The 22,893-nt window shown below is 39.9% G+C and overlaps 1 protein-coding gene across 2 annotated transcripts in view; it reads right to left on the bottom strand.

Annotated features, from left to right (window-relative positions):
* Nucleotides 1-22,893, bottom strand: part of BRMS1L (BRMS1 like transcriptional repressor) — a 45,718-nt gene that overhangs the window by 11,075 nt on the left and 11,750 nt on the right. For both annotated transcript variants that reach the window (XM_050953954.1, XM_050953955.1), the window contains exons 3-8: nt 21,691-21,818; nt 13,894-13,973; nt 8,115-8,211; nt 6,739-6,822; nt 2,175-2,239; nt 51-90 (exon numbers count right to left, since the gene is read on the bottom strand). In XM_050953954.1, coding sequence (XP_050809911.1) covers nt 51-90; nt 2,175-2,239; nt 6,739-6,822; nt 8,115-8,211; nt 13,894-13,973; nt 21,691-21,818 — 494 coding nt within the window. The remainder of the gene's footprint in view (nt 1-50; nt 91-2,174; nt 2,240-6,738; nt 6,823-8,114; nt 8,212-13,893; nt 13,974-21,690; nt 21,819-22,893) is intronic.

Raw genomic sequence — 22,893 nt, 5'->3', positions numbered from 1 at the left:
TGTCTTATGAAACCAGAATGTATTAAGCAGTGAGGGTTTTTATTACTTACGTTCTGGCTTTACTCTGTGTGGCCCCAGCGTAGCCATTGCCTTGAAGTACAAAAAAGGAAAAAAGAAAAAGTTAAGAAAGCTTACTTGTTGAACATTTATTAAAAAATGCCTTAAGAAAAGTTATACTGCAGCACAGCTCTTTAATAGATTAGCATTTACATACACATGTTTAAATGCTTGTTCTAAAAAAAAAATCAAAGTATTTTATAACATTAAACACCACTGGTTAGCTGAATAAAAGCATGCAGAGAAACAGAACCATTATCTGCTTTAATGGGCTTGGTTTTAAATAACTCAGGAGAAATTCTTTATACAATATTTTATAGTTGGTGTTACATCACTGCAGGGTGCCAACCAAACCCCAAATGGCACAAAACATTCTTAATTCAGCTTACAATCAACAGCTGCCAGATAAAGATTTTGGAAAATGACAAGCTCATTCAAAAGCTATAGAAACAAGCCTCGGCCTAGCTTACAGTTGTATCCAAGTACATTCTACGGTTGTGTGTATAATAAATCAGTTATACTTACTCTCGGCCATACTTAAGAGCTACTAGGGTGAAATTGTGTCTATGGTCACATATTTGTTCAGCATGATTCCTGCTGTAGTTTAAGTAAAGCAGTTTCCAACTTTATGTGCTGGACCCTCAATTGTGATGGATTTGCCCATATTCCTTGTACCATTAAGGAGCTCAGTGGACATTTCTGCTTTGTTCACCTTCTTGCACATGTTTATCTCCTATCCACACCCACCTTCACTGTCTTTTCTGTATATTTCTCAGCTGTATATTTTTCTATTTTGCTTCCTCTCCTCTAGTGCCAAAGAGGAGGAGGAAGACAGGTTGGTTTTCAAGTAGCCATCCAGTTTTATGTGCAGTCTAGAGAAAGTTTACAGTCAGGAAGAGAGGTGGATGCAATGTCATGAAGGTGTCTCTGTCCTGATTTTCTCCTCTAGCCCACCTCCCCTTGAACCAGTTTAGTGTTCCACAAGATGGGAAATCCTGCTTATACACCCTGCTGACTGGCTGGTTCTAGGTTTTATTAGGTCTCAGGACCTTATGGCAGAAAGGTGGTTTTCTAGCCACTGGGGAGTTACAGTCAGGTTAGACCAGTGGTTCTCAACCTATTTACCACTGTGAGCTGTATATGGGGCCCACAATGTGTTATGTGGGCCACATCTAATACTACATCTATGCCCTGAGGATGTCACATGGGCTGCAGCTCTGTGGTGACTGGGTCGCGAGCAGCCCACAGGCTGCAGATTGAGAACCACTGGGTTGGCACTCTAGCCACACCACCTGACCAACATCTATGTCATAATGAAATATGTGGTGACAGAGCAAAATAAACTGAATTTACTATCAAATTAAACAAATGACCATATTTATTTATTCATTTTCACAATTAAAAAATGTTTTTGAAATTTTTAGAAAAGCTGCTGCAGATTTTCCAGCATACTGTACCAAAAGTAAAACAGAATTTAGGTCCAGCTTGTTGTAGAGTAAACCAGGCCTTCACTATGGCATTCCCCATTTTACAGATTAGGAACGGAGGTGAAAAGGCTACAAGTATGCCTACACTGCAACAATGACAACACATACCCACCCTGCAGCAGCAAGTCTCAGAATCCAGGTCAGCTGACTTGGACTCACAGTGTGGGGCTAAACATAGCAGTGTAGATGTTCCCAATTGGGCCAGAGCCTGAGCTCTGAAACCCAGCAAGGAGGGGTGGGTCTCAGAACCCAGGCACCAGCCCAAGCAGGAATGTCTACCCTGCTATTTTTAGGCCCCGACAGACAGCCCCACAAGCCCAAGTCAGTTGACTCAGGATATGAGACTCACTGCTGCAAGGTTCTCTATCCCCCATCCTACTCCATTCTTTGTTGTGAAGACGTAACCTAGCAGACATGGCCAAGGGCAAACTATGCAGTATCAGAGCTAAGTTTAGAATGCACATCACTCTGTTCCTTTGCTATAACTATCAGACTTCCTTGCAAAAATATTATTTAGCAATATTTATGTTCTCGATTATTTTAATGGAAGCTTGCCTATATATCTGTAAAATGTATGAGAACAGGGCAACAACATGGGCAACAAAACTGACATTCATCCTCCAATCATACCTTCCTTATTGTTGTCCAATCCTCAAGTATATCGAGGTCCTGTAACATATAAACTATATAGGGACGTTGAAAAGTTAAGGGAATCGCTTTTTACAGTGAAATTAGCATAAAGGTCTACAATCTTCATAATCTGAAATGACTTAGGTGACTCTATTCTGCAATTGCTCCACACACAGAATTCCAAATGAAGTGAAAGAGCATTGCAAAAATTAGGCCTTGAGAGCCACACACTGTACAAGTGTCACTTAAGTTTCCTAGAAGCTATCATATTTACAATTATATTAAGGTTGTTATTGCAGAACACCACAGGGATACAAAACTACAACAGACATTACATACCCATTCTGTACTTGACAATCACCAAAACAATCCTTGTTTCTTGTACTCCAAACAGAATAAATCAATCCTGGCAGCTTATTTTTCTACAACACTGAAAGCAAGCATCTAAATTAACACATTTGGTGCAGTTTCTTGGTGACTCTAAATTCAATACTATTACATGGAAAAAATGTTAAGGTTGAGAAATCAAGTATCTGAAAGACTGGAAATACTGAGTCAAAAAAGTTCAAAAGCTCTACCTTAAAATATCAACTCTGTACCATAAGTTAATTACTACAATGTACACAAATACAAAACAATTTTATACATACTACTTTACAATAGTCTTCAGATCTGTCTTGTTTTTTCAACCTCAGCAAGCCCTATGACACAAGGCAAGTTTGAATAAGTTGATAAATTATGAAGGTTTAAAGTTAAATCGCCTTGACTTTAAACAACACATTAGTTTTGAAGCAGATTGAAAAACTGGAAGAAAAAGCTTAAGTTGTTGAAATTAAACATTTATTACTAATCAACACTTCTAAAAAAAATTTTGTAGTTCTCATTTTGATTTCAAGTCAAGTTCAAAGACTATGTAAAAGCAGCAAAGAATCCTGTGGCACCTTATAGACTAACAGACGTTTTGGAGCATGAGCTTTCGTGGGTGAATACCCACTTCCTCAGATGCATGTCAGACATGCATCTGAGGAAGTGGGTATTCACCCACGAAAGCTCATGCTCCAAAACGTCTGTTAGTCTATAAGGTGCCACAGGATTCTTTGCTGCTTTTACAGATCCAGACTAACACGGCTACCCTCTGATACAAAGACTATGTATTGTAACATACTGAAAGACTAAGAAATTCCAGTATGCATTACATATTGGGTTAGACAAATTTACCCATACTTCAAGAAATAAGCACAAGACAGCAAATTAACATGGACCTCTGTCTGTAAAAATAAGTAAGAACTGCCAGTGTATCTTGTAATTAGAAGCTATTTGGCTTGACACCTCCAGCACACAGCCATCCTGCGCATGAATACTTGGAAATTTATACCCCCAATTCCTTTTAGCAATTTCTGTAGTAGAAGACCAGACGATAGGGTTACATACAAACAATTGAATAACCACCACTTAAATTTCTGGCACTAGCTAAAAGCATCTCCACTAAGCTGAATTTATGATAATGCCATCTTAACCAAGTAACATTCATTATTATCCACCGTCATTACGACAGGTCATCTTTCTGGGAAATATTCCAATAAAGCAGCAGTCTTGATGTGGTGTGTCCCAATTAGAGACACGCAAAATGAAATAGACAGTGATAGACTTTAAAAAAGAAAGCCACAACTTTAACTCCATTTTGATTTTAAATTTTAATAGGGGGACCTAAACACTTCAAATATCATGTGTTTTGAGTTTGATGTGATATTAAATGGCCTCTATACCAAAAAAATAAATAAATATATATTTAGGGTTGATCCCCTTAGACCTAACTCCTAGGATTCAGCCCACCTTTGAATTCTCTCATCCTCCCCTGCAAGGGGGAAGTGAGGGTGCACCTGAAGGGTACCTCAGTTTGCAAAGACTTTAGACCTCCTCCCCTTCCTCCAGGCTAAGAGGGTCTACCAATCATTTCCTGGGTTGTGTGTTTACCTCTGGAAGCTGGCTCCTTTGAGCCTCTCACCTGCACTGGACATCAGCTGTAAAACGGTGACAAAGTTATGAATTCACAGCTTTTGAATCTTGTCCTTACTCCTTATTAACCTAAAGCCTGCAAACATTAGCAACCCTGACCTCCGGAATTTAAAATATGCAATCAAAGAGTGATAAACATAGAGCTCTTAAGCCTTAACAATTAGACCACAGTCAATAAACAAGGCAAAGAATACTCAAGATATGGAGTTAAATTGTACAAGCTACAGAACATAGTACAAGAAAAGGTCAACAAGTAAGTTACTTTCTGTATAGTACAACTCCCTTTCAAAAAGCTACCTGGAGAGGGGCATCTTTTGTCTAAGTTTTACCCTATTTTTACTCCACAGTTGAACATTCCATCATCATCTAATCTCAACACAATGTCATATTAAGCCTCCTCTCTCCTCCTACTGCCAAATTCTGTCTGTCACTGGTACTAGAAGTGTGTTTGGCACTGTACAAAACAAATACAAATCTTTGCCTCTGAAGGTACCACCTCTGACATCTCCGCAAAAAAAAAAAAAAAGACAACCTTCTTTCTACCTCTAAAGCAAAGTCCAGATGTTGGCCAATTTACCTCAATTACTGCAATCTTTCTCTAGTTTTCCTGCTTCTGACAGGACTACTTTTCAGCCCTCAGAAATACTGCTATTGATCATGTCAGTCTTCAAATTGCTTCTCTACTATTCACAAATTCAAGTTTCTAATCTTCACCTTCAGAACACTAACTACAACTCTACCTACATTCATTTCATCTTCCTTTTACTTACATCTCCAAAGCCATCTTCCAGAATTATTCATTTCAACCTCCATCTCCTGAGCATATATCATGCCATCCTTATGCTGTTAACTGCTTACTTATCCTTGTGTCCTGGGAAGGTATCATTTTCATTCAAATGTATCAATTCCTTAAACTTCTGAAGCATATCAATATTGGATTTTAGTGGCTTAACATTATCAGAAAAAATGGTTCTACATTTCTTGGAGATTATGTATCCATTGTCACATCATCTTGTGTATCATGTGCATGGAACTGTATTTTTTTTTTAAATTAAAGACGGCAAACTCCTTTGAGTGAGAATCATATGTTTCTCCATGCACCAAGCACAATGACACTACTTAACAGACATATCAAATAATGCTTTACTATCTTACCAGAAAAAGTTTAGGGTGAGTTTTTAAAAGACTAGAATTTGGGATTAAATCCCTTTTATTTTAAAAGATCACTGTCAATGGCCAGTAGAATTAGTTTCCAAATTTCATCTAATTTAGAGTATTCTCTGTGCCTTTTTGCTTACTTTCCCCTAAACTTCCCTTGAGTCCTCTCCCTTCACTCCCAAATTGTTCTGTAAGCATGTTTAGAATATGTTTTTCCTCTCTTTTTGGCCTATGTTACTCTCACTGTTACGATTGCTACTATGTAACAACTTCCTTCCTCTGTTTTTGCTGCCTCGAGCTGATGCCATGGATCAGTGTATTGAAACAAAGGAACAGCAGAAACCTGGCTAACATATTCAAGAATTCAATTGCTTCTATTTTTGGAAGTGGAAAATTAGATGGAATTAAAAACAGTCACTTTCGCAATTACTTAACAGTGAAACTAGTATTTTGAAAACCGTGATCTAAATCTAGATTTTCAAGGTCACAAAAGGTGACCTTTCAACTAGATTTCCATCACCACAATTAGAACACAATCTGTCTGCCAAGAACAGCAGTAAGAAAGTATTTATTAAGCATTCCTCTAAAGCTGAGCTATCTTGTTCAATGAAAGGCTATCAGCAGCCTAGCAGCTACTAGGAGATAAGAGATTGTTATGGGAAAACTAATACACCAATTATGTACCCAAAAATAGACAAAGGACAAATACTTGCATATTTGATTGCCATTTATTCAATATTCAGACAAGACAGTCACCTGCAAAAAAAACCCAGCACACCTGTCCAATTCTTTTGAAATATTAACATTTGATATACATGCTTGGTCTGTTAAATGTGTATTCAGAGATTTCACTGTATTTAATAAAAAACACTGGAAGTGGCATGTCATGGACTTTATAATCATGCTCACTCTGATATGGTAGGAACTTGTTAAATACAGATATATAACAGAAGGATAGCTCAGTGGTTTGAGCACTGGCCTGCTAAACCCAGGGTTGTGAGTTCAATCCTTGAGGGGGCCATTTAGGGATCTGGGGCAAAAAAATCTGTCAGAGATAGTACTTGGCCCTGCTGTGAAGGCAGCGGACTAGACTCAATGACCTTTCAAAGTCCCTTCCAGTTCTATGAGATAGGGTTATCTCCATATTTAAAAAAAAAAACACATACAACACTGTATAATGTCCCTCTAAACAAAAGTTCACTGTTGTAAATTGTTCTGTTACGGATATTTAGATGGCAAGGATTTGCAAGCCTGTTAAGACTTCCTAAATATGTTTTAAAAAAATGTATATATAGTCTTCCGTAAGCACACAATATAGCAGGAGAACATGTGGTAAGAAGGATGTAAACCACAAAATGCTGCACAGACAAGAATGATAGAAAAAGGATATCTGATATGACAACAGGTTTCTTTTTATCTGGACTAAATGGATCCTTCCTTTTTTTCCTGGACTGTAGTTCATCATTCCATAACTCTGAAAAAAGCATAATAAGAATGCTACAATTACATTAATGAATTTGATGTTTAACTCTTCTACAGTAAAAAAAAATTGTCTGACAAGGATATAAATCAGATTCTGATATATGCTCTTTGTGAGAAGAATGGCAATTGTCACATTTTAATGTACTATATTTTGTAAGCCTTACTTTTATCTCTCTGCCAAAATTAACAGATTCTCACCATAGTAGACAAGGCATGGTGACATCTGCTCTAACAGCAGATTGTATTTTAGACTTTATTCTAAGCCTCAATGAACTTAAAGTAGATACAATTAACAGCATTCCACAATGTGATGAAAGGCTCTATAGATGCAGTACTTGCATACAATTGACCCAGCAGTTAGCTATCAGATGACGGATATGAAAATTTTCTGCAATATCCTTATTGAATCAAGTATAACTATCTTTGGAGTCCATTATATTAAATGAAAAGGTTATGTATTATTACAGACCAGGACTGCATGTAACTATTCGCGGGGGAAAAGGGGGAAAGAGTGAGATGGGATGTGAACCCAGGCACATTATGAACTTCAAAGGACTATGTTGAACAATGTACCACTCAAGAATGGACTTTTGAGACAAACAGTATCAAGTGTTTGCCTGAGGAATCTCTATAGACTAATACAATTTCCCACCTGCAGCTATGCAAAAATCCAGCCTGTTGAAATTACATCCTGAAGAGAGGACCATTGTCCACTGATTACCTGTTCCCAGAACCCAAAGATCTATGTAAAAGAAAAGACTAACCTATTCATGGGGTGCTAGTCCTAAGATAAGGCTGCTATGAACTTGTAACCACAGAAAAAATGCCTTTGAGTTATGAAGGATTGATTCCTACCATAGCCCTGGCTGGAGATGGGGGAGCTCTCTGGTAAGCTTATTGGCATACATGCAAGTTCTTTTCTGTAATGTTTTCTCTGTAATGCCTTCATCTTAAGAATAAATGTGATTGCTTATAAATGACTGTGTGGTAAATTGTGACCACCGGCAATTACAGCTGCTCATATTCTTTGAAGAGAAAGCAAAGCAGAGAAATAGACCTGCTTAGGTAGTCTGGTTCGATGGGGAAATCATAGTGTAGACAGGGAACTCTGCAGCAGGGAAAAAACCCAGTCAGGAGAGAGAGAGATATGGGTCTCTGCCCAAGAAAGGTGATGGCTGAGAAGCCTAGAGTGGGTGCTCTTAATGGCCCATGGAGGGACAGTGCAGGTGCAGCTGCCCTAAACTGTGACATCAAGTCATGAAAAATCTTTCAAATCCTATTTACCTGAGGTAATGTCAATGCTATGCCTGTCTTCTTCTAATCTTCTGATCTTCTCTTCTAGTTCACTTTGTACAGTATCATACAACAAGAGCTTCTCACTCTGAAACAAAAGCAAGAAATTATAACATGCATTCATGCATATTTATCAACTAAATGCACTTGACATCAACTGGTTTAGAAGTTCAGGTGCAACATGATAAGAGTCGCTTATGCATTTAGATACAGCCATGACGCATACGCCACATTTTGTATCCGATTTTGAGGCCCTCATCCACCTGCTTTTTCAGTGTGATGTCCCAGCCCCTTAAAGCTTACACTTATTCAAGATATTTCATGTGGATGCAAGATATACAGATATCAAAGAAGGGTGCATGTGCGGAGGATTTGAGTGGGACCATGATAGGAAGGAGATGTAAAGCAAGCAGCTAGATCTCCACCAAAATGTTCTCTAGTTGGACATTATCTCCCATCATGACTGTCTGATGAAAGACTCACAATGAAGAATAGAGAAGATGGTTGACCTATCACTCGTGCTCTTCTCAAGATATTAAGTAGATCTAAAGCAAAAATGGAACACAAAGAGCACTGGAAATAGTCTATTGATTAGGTCAAGATAATGAATAATAAACCTGAATGAATAGCAGTTCTTACCAACTTGGAAGGGCTTTAGGTGTGGGTCAAGGACATGGACCGTGTGCATTGGTCAAGACTTGCCCACTCCTTCAGTCCTATAAAGTCATACCCAGGAACACAGGAAATACCAGACTGGATCAAATACATGGTCAATATAGTCTGGTGTCCTATCTCCAACCAAATTCACTATAGACTTCATATTCAGAATGTACTCTGTAGTGGTGTGCAAATTAAATTGTCTATTTATACCTGGTCAAGTTTTCCAAATTTGTAAGTGTCATAAACAGATAGTTAAGGGTTAATGCCACTTTCACCTGTAAAGGGCTAAGAAGCTCAGTAAACCTGGCTGACACCTGACCAGAGGTCCCCTTATTGGTTAAGATACTTTCAAATCTTGGTGGAGGGAAGTCTTTGTTTGTGTTCTTTGTTTTGGGGGGTTGTTCAATCTTGGGACTAGGAGGGACCAGACGTCAATCCAGGCTCTCCAAATCTTTCTGAATCAGTCTCTCATGTTTCAAAATTGTAAGTAACAGCCAGGCAAGGCGGATTAGTTTTATTTTTGCTTTCTCAACTTGTAAGTGTTCCTTTTTTGCTGACAGGATTTTACCTCTGCTTGCTGTAACTTTGAACTTAAGGCTAGAGGGGGTTCTCTGGGCTATATGACTCTGATTGCCCTGTAAAGTATTTTCCATCCTGATTTTACAGAGATGATCTTTTAACTTTTCTCTTTCTTTAATTAAAAGCTTTCTTTTTAAGAACCTGATTGATTTTTCCTTGTTTTAAGATCCAAGGGGATTGGATCTGGACTCACCAGGGACTGGTAGGGGGAAGGGAGGGGGGATGGTTAATTTTTCCTTGTTTTAAGATCCAAGGGGATTGGATCTGGACTCCCCAGGGACTGGTGGGGGGAAGGGAGGGGGGATGGTTAATTTCTCCTTGTTTTAAGATCCAAGGGGATTGGATCTGGACTCACCAGGAAATTGGTGAAGCCTCTCAAGGCTGCCCAGGGAGGGGAAGGTTTTGAGAGGGACAAGAAGTGATCCAGACACTGAAATTTCTGGATGGTGGCAGAGTTACCAGATCTAAGCTAGTAATTAAGCTTAGAAGTGTCCATGCAGGTCCTCACATTTGTACCCTAAAGTTCAGAGTGGGGAAGGAACCTTGACAGTAAGTTTTTAAAAATTTGGGAAAAAATAATTGTTTTATTAAAACATCCCCATTTTTCAGCCAGATCTAATCTTTGTTAACTATAGTACTAGTAACAGTTCGATTCTCTCATAGAATTGTATTAACAATTGTCCTTTGAACTTTGTGAACAAAGAAGTGACTGCTACAATAGAAATATTTTGTGTCCAGAATAATGCAACCTAGATTTAAAAGTGTGAACTGAAACAGTCCTAAATCAGCAGTGACAACCATATAATAATTAAATTACAATGTTTTAAACTAGCACTTTTCAAAGGGGATATAAAAACTCTACCACCATTTGGTTCCAAATACATTAATGGCTTATCTTTAGTTATAGGTATTGTACCAGACTCTTCCTTCATTGACAAACAGAAGCAGATGCATACGCAAGCTCGGATTCTCTATATAATCCAACAAATACTTCAGCTGCTTTCCCATCCCTCAAGGTTGCTGGCTTTAAAGTTAAGAATGGTTATACCATGGATTTTATTTACAGCATAGTACATATTTGACACAATAATTATAAACTGCTCAGATATAGCAATTAGACTTTTAAAGAAATGTAAAACATATCTGAAATCCCAGAACTGTGCATGTCATTTTACAGGATATGAGTTTTGGGCTTTGGGGAAGTACCTTTATTGTTCCTTTCATTTGCTGGCATGTCTCCTAAAGGATGACAAATATACATGCATCTTGGAGGGTTTTTGTTTTTATTTTAACTGCAACAGATAATGACTCCTAGAAGAGCTGAGAGAAAGTAACGAAGAGGAAACACTCACTAGTCACGTTCTCTTTTATCTACAATAGCACTTGAGGCAGTTCAGTTGGCTGAGAAATTATCTGGTACCAAAAAATCAGTTTCTGCAACTGCATCTAAAATTGCACTGGAATTCACCTCTTCTGTAATATAAAGGCTTGGATGCCTGGACTTGATTCATGAGAATATCTCAGATTCTCTGTTGTCAAAGATATCCGAAATGTAAAGGGGGAACAAGACAAAACAAAACCAAAACCAAAACAGATGGACCAGAAAAAAAAAAATGAAGAAAATACAAGAAAAGATGGAGGCTTTGGAAACTCAAGAAGAAAGCACCAAGACATTTGCTCAAGTCCTTATTAAGGATAAATTGCCAAGATGTAGATAAAATCTCTTAGAAAAAAGTTATATTTACCTCACTTTTAAATATACAAAATACTTATGTTCATACACATTTAACCCCCATCTAGATTATAAGTCTGTTTCACAACTTTCTATTGTAACTTCCATATCAGTGAAAGAAAGAGGTTAAGGACTTATGTCTGCTAATGTTAATAACCTACAGCGCATTTCAGCTCCTGCCAGTGGGGGCAGGGCAGCACGCTTTTAGAAATGTCCCCTTCCCCTTGTGCAGCGTGTGGTCATGCCAGCTGGGACAGATCCACATCATTCTGCGAAGTACTGGAAACTCTGATAATCTGGTTTCAGAGTAGCAGCCGTGTTAATCTGTATCCGCAAAAAGAACAGGAGTACTTGTGGCACCTTAGAGACTAACAAATTTATTTGAGCATAAGCTTTCATGGGCTACAGCCCACTTCATCGGATGCATGCAGTGGAAAATACAGTAGGAAGATATATATACACACACACAACACGAAACAATGGGTGTTACCATACACACTCTAACAAGAGTGATCGACCTATTACCAGCAGGAGAGAAAAAAACTTTTTGAAGTGGTAATCAAAATGGTCCATTTGCAGCAGTTGACAGAAGTTGTGAGGAACAGTGGTGGGGGAGGAATAAACATGGGGAAATAGTTTTACTTTGCGTAACGACTCATCCACTCCCAGTCTTTATTTAAGCCTAATTTAATGGTGTCCATTTTGCAAATTAATTCCAATTCAGAAGTCTCTCATTGGAGTCTGTTTTTGAAGTTCTAATAATCTAGGAACGCATGAGTAGCCATCCCTCTAGAACCCTCCATCAGCCCCCACTTATCCTGAGAGTCCCCACAAACATCCCAGCATCCCTGACATACTTCCTGCTCGTTGCAGCTCCACCAGCTAGTTTCTCATCCCCCAACATCCTCAATTCCTGTCACAGCCCCAACATCTGCCACTCATCACCACTCACCCTGCAGCCCCCATCCCCAAACACTCCCACTCATCTCATAACCCGTCACCAACTCACCCCCAATCCCTCACCAGGACCTCCACAGCCACTCCCCAGTCTCCTCCCATCTCAGTGCTCTGCTCCCACCCTGGGCTAGGGAGGCTCTGCCCAATCCCAGAAGCTCTGCTCATTATCACCACCCACCCTGCACTCCACGGAGCAGGCCACATTTGAGTGATGAGTGGCTTTGTGACCTTGTGCACCACATCATAACACTACCCATTCAGTGACTGGGGCCCCGACTGAGATGGGGGCCCTGTGCAAGCACACCGAGTGCTTTAGGACAGGCCTGGATTAACCAAAGGCAGGGCTCTCCCTGAAGGGGATTGTATTTAGGAATTTATTTTCAATGGGTCTGTAACTTGTGATTTATGCGAAGAGAGCGTCAGATTTCTTTGCTAAGCCTGTGCTTAACTGCCATGTTATCCCTGAAGGGTATAACAAGGAAACTGGAGCTCCTACAGCTTAGTGTAGGGGGGAGGAAACAAAGGCTTGTCTAACAACTGGAGGGTCAAGAGGGCTAAGGCACTGGGTCTGGAGTGTAGGCAGCCAGACTGCAGGGTCCAACTGCCCAAGAATGGTGTCAGACATGAGGGAGTATGCTTCAGAGATACAGAGCTCGGAGCAGTGATCAGTCACTATCCAGACCCAGGAGGCTTAGAAGCACATGGAAGTCAATCTCAGTAGACTGATGTCTATTCAGAGAAGGACTAGATCAGGTTGTGACCATTTACATCCAGAAAACAGGTAACAGTATCAAAATATGAAGATTCATATTAGTCCAGACATTTCAAGTATTGTATGCACTCATAGAAAGAAGCTTTTGTTTTTACAAGCAGAATTTCTGTCTCTGGGTTTAAAGGTTTTGATCCTTGTTCAGGTGGAAAAAAGTATCAATAGAATTACTGTATATACTCGTTCATTAGCCCATTCATTTATAAGCTGACACCACCCCCCAAAAAATGGTTAGGTAAAAATAGCAAAAAACGTACTACCCTTTCATAAGCCGACCCTATATTTCAGGGGTTGGAAAACTCTGGCTCCCGGCCCGTCAGGGTAAGCCACTTCCCGCAGCTCCCATTGGCTGGGAACGGTGAACCGCAGCCACAGGGAGCTGAGGGGCTCCATGCCTGCAGATGCTCTAGGTAAACAAAATGACAATGTATTAGATATTCAATTTAATGATTCCATAGAGTTTAAAATCATCAAATTTTGGTGTAGACCTGTTTATAAGCCAACCCCTACTCTTTGATGCGTTACTTTTTTACCAAAAATATTCAGCTTATGAACGAGTATATACGGTAATTGTTCTACAACTCTGTCTATGCAAATACTTTTCTATCTATTGCTGAAAAGATCAGAGATTCTTCTGAAATAGAAACATGTCTAATTCTCTAGTACCAATTTTTGAATAGTGACAACATTATTTTCTGCCCATAAGCTGCTTTTAAAAATAGAATTATTGCAAAATGTGACTGCTATATTTATGGTAGAATACCACTATTTTCTCAGATGCCTAGTATATAAAAGAGATTCCAGAAATGATTGGAGATCTTTTCAATCTTAGACAGGCCCTGTTAATGAAAGTAGTATTAATCTTGTTTATGTAAATCAAACTGACACCTAGTTGAGGTCTCATTTCTTTAAGTTGTTAAGGATGTATTTCTTTTGAAATGATAAAGAAAGTTACATCAAAATATTGAAGTTACAAAATAATACAAACTTAAAATGGACCAAATCTTGGAAACTGTTGCACATCCATTAAGGACAGACTTGATTAGCCACCAGTTTAAACAAGTTGACAATACCTCACAGTGCTGCCGAGAAGCTTGAATTTCACATTCATATTTGTTCTTTACAGACTCTAAACAGAGCTCTCTATAGATACCTGCAACCAGACAAATTACAGCATTATTATTTTTTTTTTTAAAAATAAGAGTAACTGATTTCAGAATTATCTGTTAAGATTGCTATTGCTAGTCCTAGAGTAATGCACATATGGGAAAAAATACTATTTTACATATTGACAGCGTTCAGACAGTACACAGAGTATAAATCTTGTATGGAAAAATAACTGACTGAACTCAAGAGGCTGCAGAGAAAATTGTCCTCAATTTTGTTGACTTCTATATTTATAGAGACTAAAAATTTTATCCTGCTGACAATATAGGTAGAAAAGAAACTAATTTATCCCACAACATTCTGTCAATGCAACACAAGGTAGACTTACTATGTTACAGCTTTGCCACTTCTGGCAGAGATAACTTGGTGCATTGGAGGAAGATCGTTTCAAGCAGAGTGCACAATTATTTTTTTTATTTAAAAAGGTACATGTATGTGCATACAGTGCACTAACAATGGGGCCACAACCTGGCTGAGGTCTCTAGGTGCTACCGCAGTACTGTGTTTAATAGTAATGAATGGAAGGCTAACAAAAATACAATAATTAATAAGGCAGGAGAAGAGGACAAAATGTATCCAGCCAAAGTCAGTAGTTCTTGGGTATTACTAACTGTTTGGTGGTTTCCAAGCTATTCTCAAGAGGCAAGTCGCCACAACCATCTAGCTTGTGGGCAATCTTATGAGATAGGTCAAAGATTGAATTGGCCTTCACAACATCCCATGCTTAAAGTATAACTGGGTTCAAAAAAAATAAAATTAGATAAGTTCATGGTGGATAGCTCCATCAATGGCTATTAGCCAAAATAGTCAGGAACAAACACCATGCTCTGGGCGTCCCTAAACCGCTGATCGCCAGAAATGCAACTGGATGATAGAAGATGGATCACTTGAGAAATTGCCCTGTTCTGTTCATTCTCTCTGAAGCATCTGGCAGCAGCCACTATCGGAAGACAGGTTACTGGGCTAGACAGACCAATGGTCCAACCCAGTATGACTCTTCTTGTGTTCACCTATGTGACCTAGGAGGACAAGCTTCTTGCTTGAAAAGCATGGGAACTGAAGTGCTCTTCCATTCTTATTAGTGGTCTATGTTGTATCTCTTCGCTAAATGGAGAACTTGAATCTCCTGAACAGTCTCTTGCAGTTTTCCAAAAAAATCACAGAATCCTCTGTAACCTCAAATTCTATTAGCATCCATTTCTGCTCATATAAGTTTTCAATTAAGGGCTTTGAATAGTTAAAATAGAATTAAATGTACTGGCATAAGACAGTTTTTGTTTTCAAATTCAGCTGGTCTTTCACAAAGTACTTCCCCAATTAAATGAGTACAAATTAGCAATTTCTCTACTCCCAAGAATCACTTAAAAATTAAAAGGGCATTTTACACACTGATTTGAATAGCCACTTTTATTAAAAAAATCCTTACTGTGTCGGCAAATACTAGCTTTTAAAAACTCTTTCAGCATGCTTCTCCAACCCTCCCTACACAACAGATGTCAGATTAACATATTAATCTAGCAATAAGAGACCTAGAATGAACAGTTTCTATCACTGAAGTTTTACTCAATTATATCCCCCATCTAACACTGTGAAGAGTTAAGATGTTAGAAGACAAGTCATCATGCTTCTTAAAATGTTCTTCTCATACTCAGTGAACTGATCAACAAAACATCTTTTCAACTCACTTTTGGGAAATGAGAACACAGTATGGGTAACAGTTTTAGATATTAAGATTAGAGTTTAAGAAACAGTTACTATAAAATAAAAGTGAAATGAATGCTATTACTGATTAATGGGACATAACAACATAGCACTTCTGATTCAGGCTAGAATTAAAACTCCAAGTTAGTGGGATGCACTTGCATATTGGTGTGAAACAGCATCTAAGCAAGTTGGCTAAAGAAGTGAAGCGGCTGATAAAGTGTGATGAGAAAAGATTTGGACTATTTGTTTATAACCTCTCTGGTTGCTAACTGACTGATGGCTGTGTAGCCCAAGGTCCAGTGTGTTTCAGCAGCAGCAGCAGCAAGAACTATAAGTGGACTACAAACCACTGCATGTTGGGAAAACTTCCTGGGCCCTGCCAGAAGTACCCTCCGCCTTCCCAGCAGGAAGTTTTAGCACTGAAGCAGGCAGCCTGAAGCAAGCAGAGAACAGGCTGCTAGACTGCAATCCTGATGTTTCCTTACAATAAAGCTTTGTTTCTGGTCGTTTGTCTGAGCGGGTCTTGTCTGAGGTGACCACATGCTGGCACACTATGCCAAGCACACTGAGAAATCTCAAGCTCAGTTCCCCAAAGTTTTGTAAAAAGCTACAAGGCAGATATACCCAATTCTTGTACAATCTCAAACTGGGATGGTGAACAGTGGGGGGATTACAGCTGGAACAACCAAAAAACTGTTGAGCTGTATGTCAAGTACCATGACAATTTAGAAAACTTCTGTAGCAGAATGTAATGTATCAAACATGAAAAGCTGCTCAAAATTATCTGAGTTTTCTTCTCCAAGAAGTAGGACTATGTGTATCTGTATTTGGGTGATTCATGTAAGGGTGGTGTTCCTTAACACTGAGTACAAGACTACTTACTATGTTAAATATCCCAACCCTGGATAACATTTGTATGTGCATGTATGGAAGATCTTGCACTTTTGAGAGGATAAATCACAGTATTATAATGCAAATTGAATGAGTAGCTTTCCTCTTCAAATAATTTGTTCAAGAATGAGGTCCAATATTGCTTTATGTCAGCACCTTTCATGGTATCTGAGTTGCTATGTCAGTTTTCCATGATCCCAGCCAGGGGCGGTGAGTTGTATGGGCCTGTGGTGCCTGGGCTCCACGAATATTCAGGAGCCCAGTTCCACCAATGTTCAGGGCCGGATCTCCTCCGCTGGCCCCACCTGCTGCTCCCGGGTGCCTCTCGGTCCCCACTGCTGCCCCTGGGCAATTTCAAAGGGCCCAGGGGTCCTCAGCCACTGCCACCACCAGCAGTGCAGCAGGACTGGCCACGCTATGACATGAGCACTGTAGTCACCCTTTATTGCCATGGGAGAGCTCTCCCAGCAATAAAAAATAACCACCCCAAACAAGGGGTAAGCGCGGTCTATACTGGCGCTTTTCAGCGCTAAAACTTTTGTCGTTCTGGGGTATGTTTTTTCATACCCCTGAACGACCAAAGGTTTAGCGCTGGAAGTGGCAGTACAGACACAGCCTATGGCTGCTTCCTGCCCACTCTGCTCTGGGAAGTGGCCAGCACATCCCTGCAGCCCCAGTGGGGTGGGGGGACAGGGACCGGGGAGGGGAGGCTCCTCCACACGCTGCCCCTGCCCAAAACGTGGAGCCACTACCAGAGGGGTGTGCAGGCCGCTTTCGGAAGCTGGCACCGCCCCAGGTAACCAGTGACCCCCTGACCCCTTCCTGCCCCATCCCAGAAAGTCACCATTGATGCAGTGTCAGTGTGGATACTGTGTTGCTTCATCAACTGTTAGTGGCTTTCAGGAACAATCCCACAATGCCTCACACTGTCAATACAATTGATACAAGCACTCCTAGTAAGGACACGCACTGCCAACACAAGTAGCCAAGCGTGTGCGCGCACACACACAAAGTGATTTGATAACTGCAGTGGATGTATTCTGACGTAAGTCAGGTCAACATAATTTAGTAGTGTAGACATGGCCTGACAACATAACTTGTGCAGAGAATGCAGGAAGAGTAGGTTGTAAGAGTTTCTGTAGAGCAGTGGTTCTCAACCAGGGGTACACATACCACTGGGGGTACTCAGAGGTCTTCCAGGGGGTACATCAACTCATCTAGATAGTGGCCTAGTTTTACAACAGGCTACATAAAAATCACTAGCAAAATCAGTACAAACTAAAATTTCACACAATGACTTCTTTATACTGCTCTATATTACTATACACTGTAATGTAAGTCCAATATTTATATTCCAATTGATTTTATAATTACATGGTAAAAAGAAAGCAAGCAATTCTTCAGTAATTATGCGCTATGATACTTTTGTATTTTTATGTCTGATTTTGTAAGCAAGTAGTTTAAGTGAGGTGAAACTTGGGGGTACACTAGACTAATCAGACTCCTGAAAGGGGCACAGTAGTCTGGAAAGATTCAGAACCACTGTTTTAGAGGCCAGGGCTTCCTAAGTGACAGTAAGAAACCCAAAAAGTGAACAAGGAGTCTGTCCACACTAGCATGGCCCAAGTGAAGCAAATGGAAGCTGCTGGACCTTACTTCATTATTTCCCGCCAGGGAGGAGTTTACCATCATGTACATCAAGTTCTTTGATAGCAAGCCCCCTCATAGGAAATGCTGTGTCCTTCTCCAGATAAGAGTAGGGCCGTACCAAATTCACAGCTGTGAAAAATGTGTCATGGACTGTGAAATCTGTGACCCAAAAGGAGGACATGGCGGAGAGGGGAGTTGAAAGGTTATAGTGGGGGTGGGGTCGCAGTATTGCCACCCTTACTTCTGTGCTACCTTCAGAGCTGGGTGGCCAGAGAGCAGCAGCTTTGGCCAGGAGCCCAGCTCTGAAGGCAGCGCCCCACCAGCAGCTGTGCAGAAGTAAGGGTAGAAATACCATACCATGCCATCCTTCTGCGCCGCTGCTGGCAACAGCACTGCCTTCAGAGCTGGGCTCCAGGCCAGCAGCCACTGCTCGCCAGCCACCCAGCTCTGAAGCAGCAGTGTCACCAGTAACATCACAGAAGTAAGAGTGGCAATACCATGAACCCCCCTACAATAACTTTCTTCACCCAAGCTCCTTTTGGGTCAGGACCTCCACAATTACAGCACTGAAATTTCAGATTTAAATATCTGAAATCATGAAATTTATGATTTTTTAAAATCTTCTCACCATGAAATTAAACAAAATGGACCATGAATTTGGTAGTGTCCTACTCATTAGGAAATCCTATCCCTACTGACACTGCAAAAAAGTTTACCTTTCCTTCCAGCCTTTTGGTCTTTGCGGATTCTAATGATGTCCTCCAAGGCAGCAGGTAAGGGAATGTATAGGTCTAGTTTGATCCCTGATAGACAGTCTCATCCACCTGCCCTCTCTCTTTTAAGGGCAATGGGGAGACCAGGAAGAACTATCCAGCAAAGCTCTAGTCTTGCTACGACTGAATGTGGGTCTCATACTATTCTGGGACAAATAGTACAAGACAAACTTCCTGCTCAGCTTCTGATAGCTAACCCTTAATTCCAGCAGGAATCCATCTGTTTAGATTTCATAGCTTTCTTTTTCCTTACTGTTTTCTCAAGATTTGAGAAAAGCCATTTTTGAGTCTAGTGATTATGAAGATGACTGGGAGAAAATAATGCTATAGATTTTTGGTTTTGTTTTTTTGGCTTCTTTTTTTGGCTTCCACAACTAACCCAGGCTTTTGGAGTTCTCTAGAACCAACTCCTCTGAAATCTGAATCAGAGATATGACTAGTCTGAGCGTGGAGACCATGAATTTCTTCTTCAACTTGAAAGGTATTCATGATACAGTAGCTCCAACTGGGTAAGGCCTGCTTACTTTTCTCTCTGTCTTTTAGGGTTACTCTCAGGATTCTGAAGGAGACAGGGTAATGGGCTCCCCAACTACACTGAAGATGTGAATGGGACAGAGAATCTCAATATATTGCCTCTCCATACCATTGTGACTCCAGACTCAGTACATGCAGTCAGTAGCATAGTTGGGGTGGGGGGGGGGGGCGTGGAGGCACCAAAGGACCCGCTGCAGAAGATCTGCGGAGTGAGTGAAGGACCCGCTGCTGAAAACCCGGAGCACCATCCTGTCAGTAAATGCGCTGCTGGGTGAGTAAAAGCGCCGCAGCAAGTGGCACCTTTTTTGGTGGTAGCTTCCCCTGTTCACTACACCTGGCTATGCCACTGCTTGCAGTACAGGTCTGAGGTTTGAGCCAGTGTATCTAAGACCTAGGTTAGGATAACAGGGCACATTACAACAACATATGTCAATCCCAGGAGAAAGACCAGTTCTGAAGAGGATATCTAGGATTGAAGAAAGGTTAGGTGATCTTTCTGGGAGAAAGAATCTCTAGCCCCCAAAATCCTAAGTTATCCTTATATGAGGGGGCAGTAGGGAAAACCCCATTGAGAGGAACCCACAGAATAAAGACAAGATCCCTTTTGATCCTCTGGGCCTGACCTGCTTTCGCTTCATGGCATGGAGCTGAGTGATGAGAAAGAAAGAGTTGGCAATGTTTGTGATCACCACACTAATGATGCAAGCCGAGGCAGTTTTGCACTTTTCCAGATTGAAGTACAGCTAAACATTTCTGCTGGTTTTCCCTTCAGAGGGGGTAGGCATGGTACCTCGTGGCTCTTTTCTAACCTGTGCTAGGGGACACCCCTCTCCTACCACAGACAGGTTGAGCATCTGTGGATTAATCTGGCTGAAGAGGTCACCATCCAAAAACTTAGTAATGGGGTAGAACAAGAGGAGCAGATCTTTGTTTTCCTCTTCAATTTCTTTGTCATGTCAGCGTACCATGTAACTGCCATAAGGCATGGCTAATACTCAACCTCAGCAGACAAAATTGAGTTGACAGGAGTTCTTATTAAAACTGTATCCAGATGTTAAGATCCAATTTATCTAAATGCTAGGAGTTTAAAATTTCTGGAATTATTTGGTTTTTCTTTTTTGGGGTCAGAACTGCACACCTGCTGTAGACCCATTGTTAAGGAATTTACATGCCCTATATCCTCTGCACAGTAAGGCCTGGAGACATGGATTACAAGGCAGCTGAACTGGTTATACAAAACTATAACTAGAAACTATTTTAGAGAGTGTTAGAATATATTCAGAGTGTTAGATGTTAAAAATTACAAGCTTAAGTGTGCTTGTGTGTGTCGTATTGTCTTCTAGCACTGTACATTAAGGGATCTAACAAGTTCTAATAAAATACAGTAGCAGTTTTAAAGTTTATAAAAGACAACTCACAACAAGGTTTCTAAAGCCGTAAAAAAGTACTCAAAATTTTATCTATTTGAGATTAATCTAAGGGAAAAAGTCTCCTTCACATTTTCATCTCCTTTATTTTTGAAATCCTCTGACACTAATAGAAAGAGCAGCCCTTATTAATGCAGAAGTGTAATCATTTTGTACAATGCTACAGAGACGGAGAACAGATGTGGCACAAGTTAACATCACACTGCCTAGGGTTTAATCAGACAGTACCTTGAGGAGACAGACAACCTATTACAATGTTGGCTTTTGCTAAAAAAGCATCCATTAGATTTCTCTTCTGAGGCATTTCAAATTTATAATAGTCACATGTTCTAGAACAAGGGTCAGCCACATTTCAGAAGTGCTGTGCCGAGTCTTCATTTATTCACTCAGATTTAAGGTTTCGCGTACCAGTAATACATTTTAATGTTTTTTTAGAAGGTTTCTCTCTATAAGTCTATAATATATAACTAAACTATTGTATGTAAAGTAAATAAGGTTTTTAAAATATTTAAGAAGCTTCATTTAAAATTAAATAAAATGCAGAGCCCCCTGGACCAGGGGCCAGGACCCAGGCAGTGAGAGTGCCACCGAAAATCAGCTCGCGTGTCACCTTCAGCACCCGTGCCATAGGTTGCCTACCCCTGTTCTAGAATGAGTCAACTGACTTTAAAGTTGCATAGTAGATCTACACTGTTAAACAGCAACAATCATGTCACATTCCTACCTGCCACCTTTGTTCGGATTTGCATGTTTTCTTGTAAAGCTGCCAATGGTTCCAAGTATTCTTGTGCCTTTCCAGCTATGACCTCCTGTAGTTTTGCATCCACTTGGCTTAATCTTTCTTTGTAAAGTCTTAAAATAAAAATGTAGTGTATTACTTAAGAGCCAATACAAGCAGAACAGCAGAAATGACAGTTTCGTATGCAAGAATTCTTTAGACAATCCCATATCTACAATCATAAAGTTTAATAATCCCATGACAGATTACTAAAACCTAGAAATCTAAATGTTGCCATTCTAAATTCCAAGACAAGTCATTTTTAAATTAAACTATTTTCTTTTTGTATACTTCACTCTTCTAGGAAAGATGTACAAGCACAGCATTTCTATCCCTTCTTTCTGAAGATGGAATCACAGATATTAAACAGCATTGCAGAATATGATCACGTCACTTAAAAAAAACACAACCAACACCAAGGGGAAAGTGACTAGGAACTGGTGATGGTATACAGAAACTTTTACGAAAATTACCCAGATTGGCAGCAACTGAATTATCAAATAACGCTACATGCAAAAAGATGAGCAACCTACTTGGAAAGAGATGAGCCTTCATATAAGTTCTCAGTGGACAGATTCTGCATACCACATAAAATATTCCTACTATACCACTAACTGGCACCTTCAGCTAAGATATCACATACTCAACTGGCATGGAAAGTGAGCTGATATTTTAAAACCTCTAAAATTGTTCTATTCTGAACAAGTTGATATTAATTGGCAGAGTGATGTGGGAAAAATCCTTTTACCTACAGAACACACAGGTTAAGTCTAAAGATTACAATGCATCTATCATAAACAGTTTTTACAGTTTGTAAGAGAGCCCCATTCTCAACTGGAGCCTCTGGGTTCAATAGTGATAACTTTTACAAAGTGTATAGCATATCAGTTAAATTGAAAGCTGTATGGTCAAACATTAATACTAGCTTACCTGCTTGTTTTAGTTTTCCCTTCATGTCTATTACAGATAAACCTATCAAAAGCGGTGAAGGAGAGAAATAGGCTGATAGAACTTAAATAGGTATGAATTGCTGCTAAAGCACAATTTTTTGACCTTACAGAATTATTTCTGAAAACAAAATCTAAATGACAATTCAAAACACACTTTATTGGTGAGACTATCAGTTGAGAGGGAAGTCAAATTTTGCAG

This window comes from Gopherus flavomarginatus, chromosome 5 (genome assembly GCF_025201925.1).
Source record: "Gopherus flavomarginatus isolate rGopFla2 chromosome 5, rGopFla2.mat.asm, whole genome shotgun sequence".
NCBI lineage: Eukaryota > Metazoa > Chordata > Testudines > Testudinidae > Gopherus > Gopherus flavomarginatus.
Note: the sequence above shows the minus strand (reverse complement) of the source record. Positions and strands in the feature narration are given on the sequence as shown.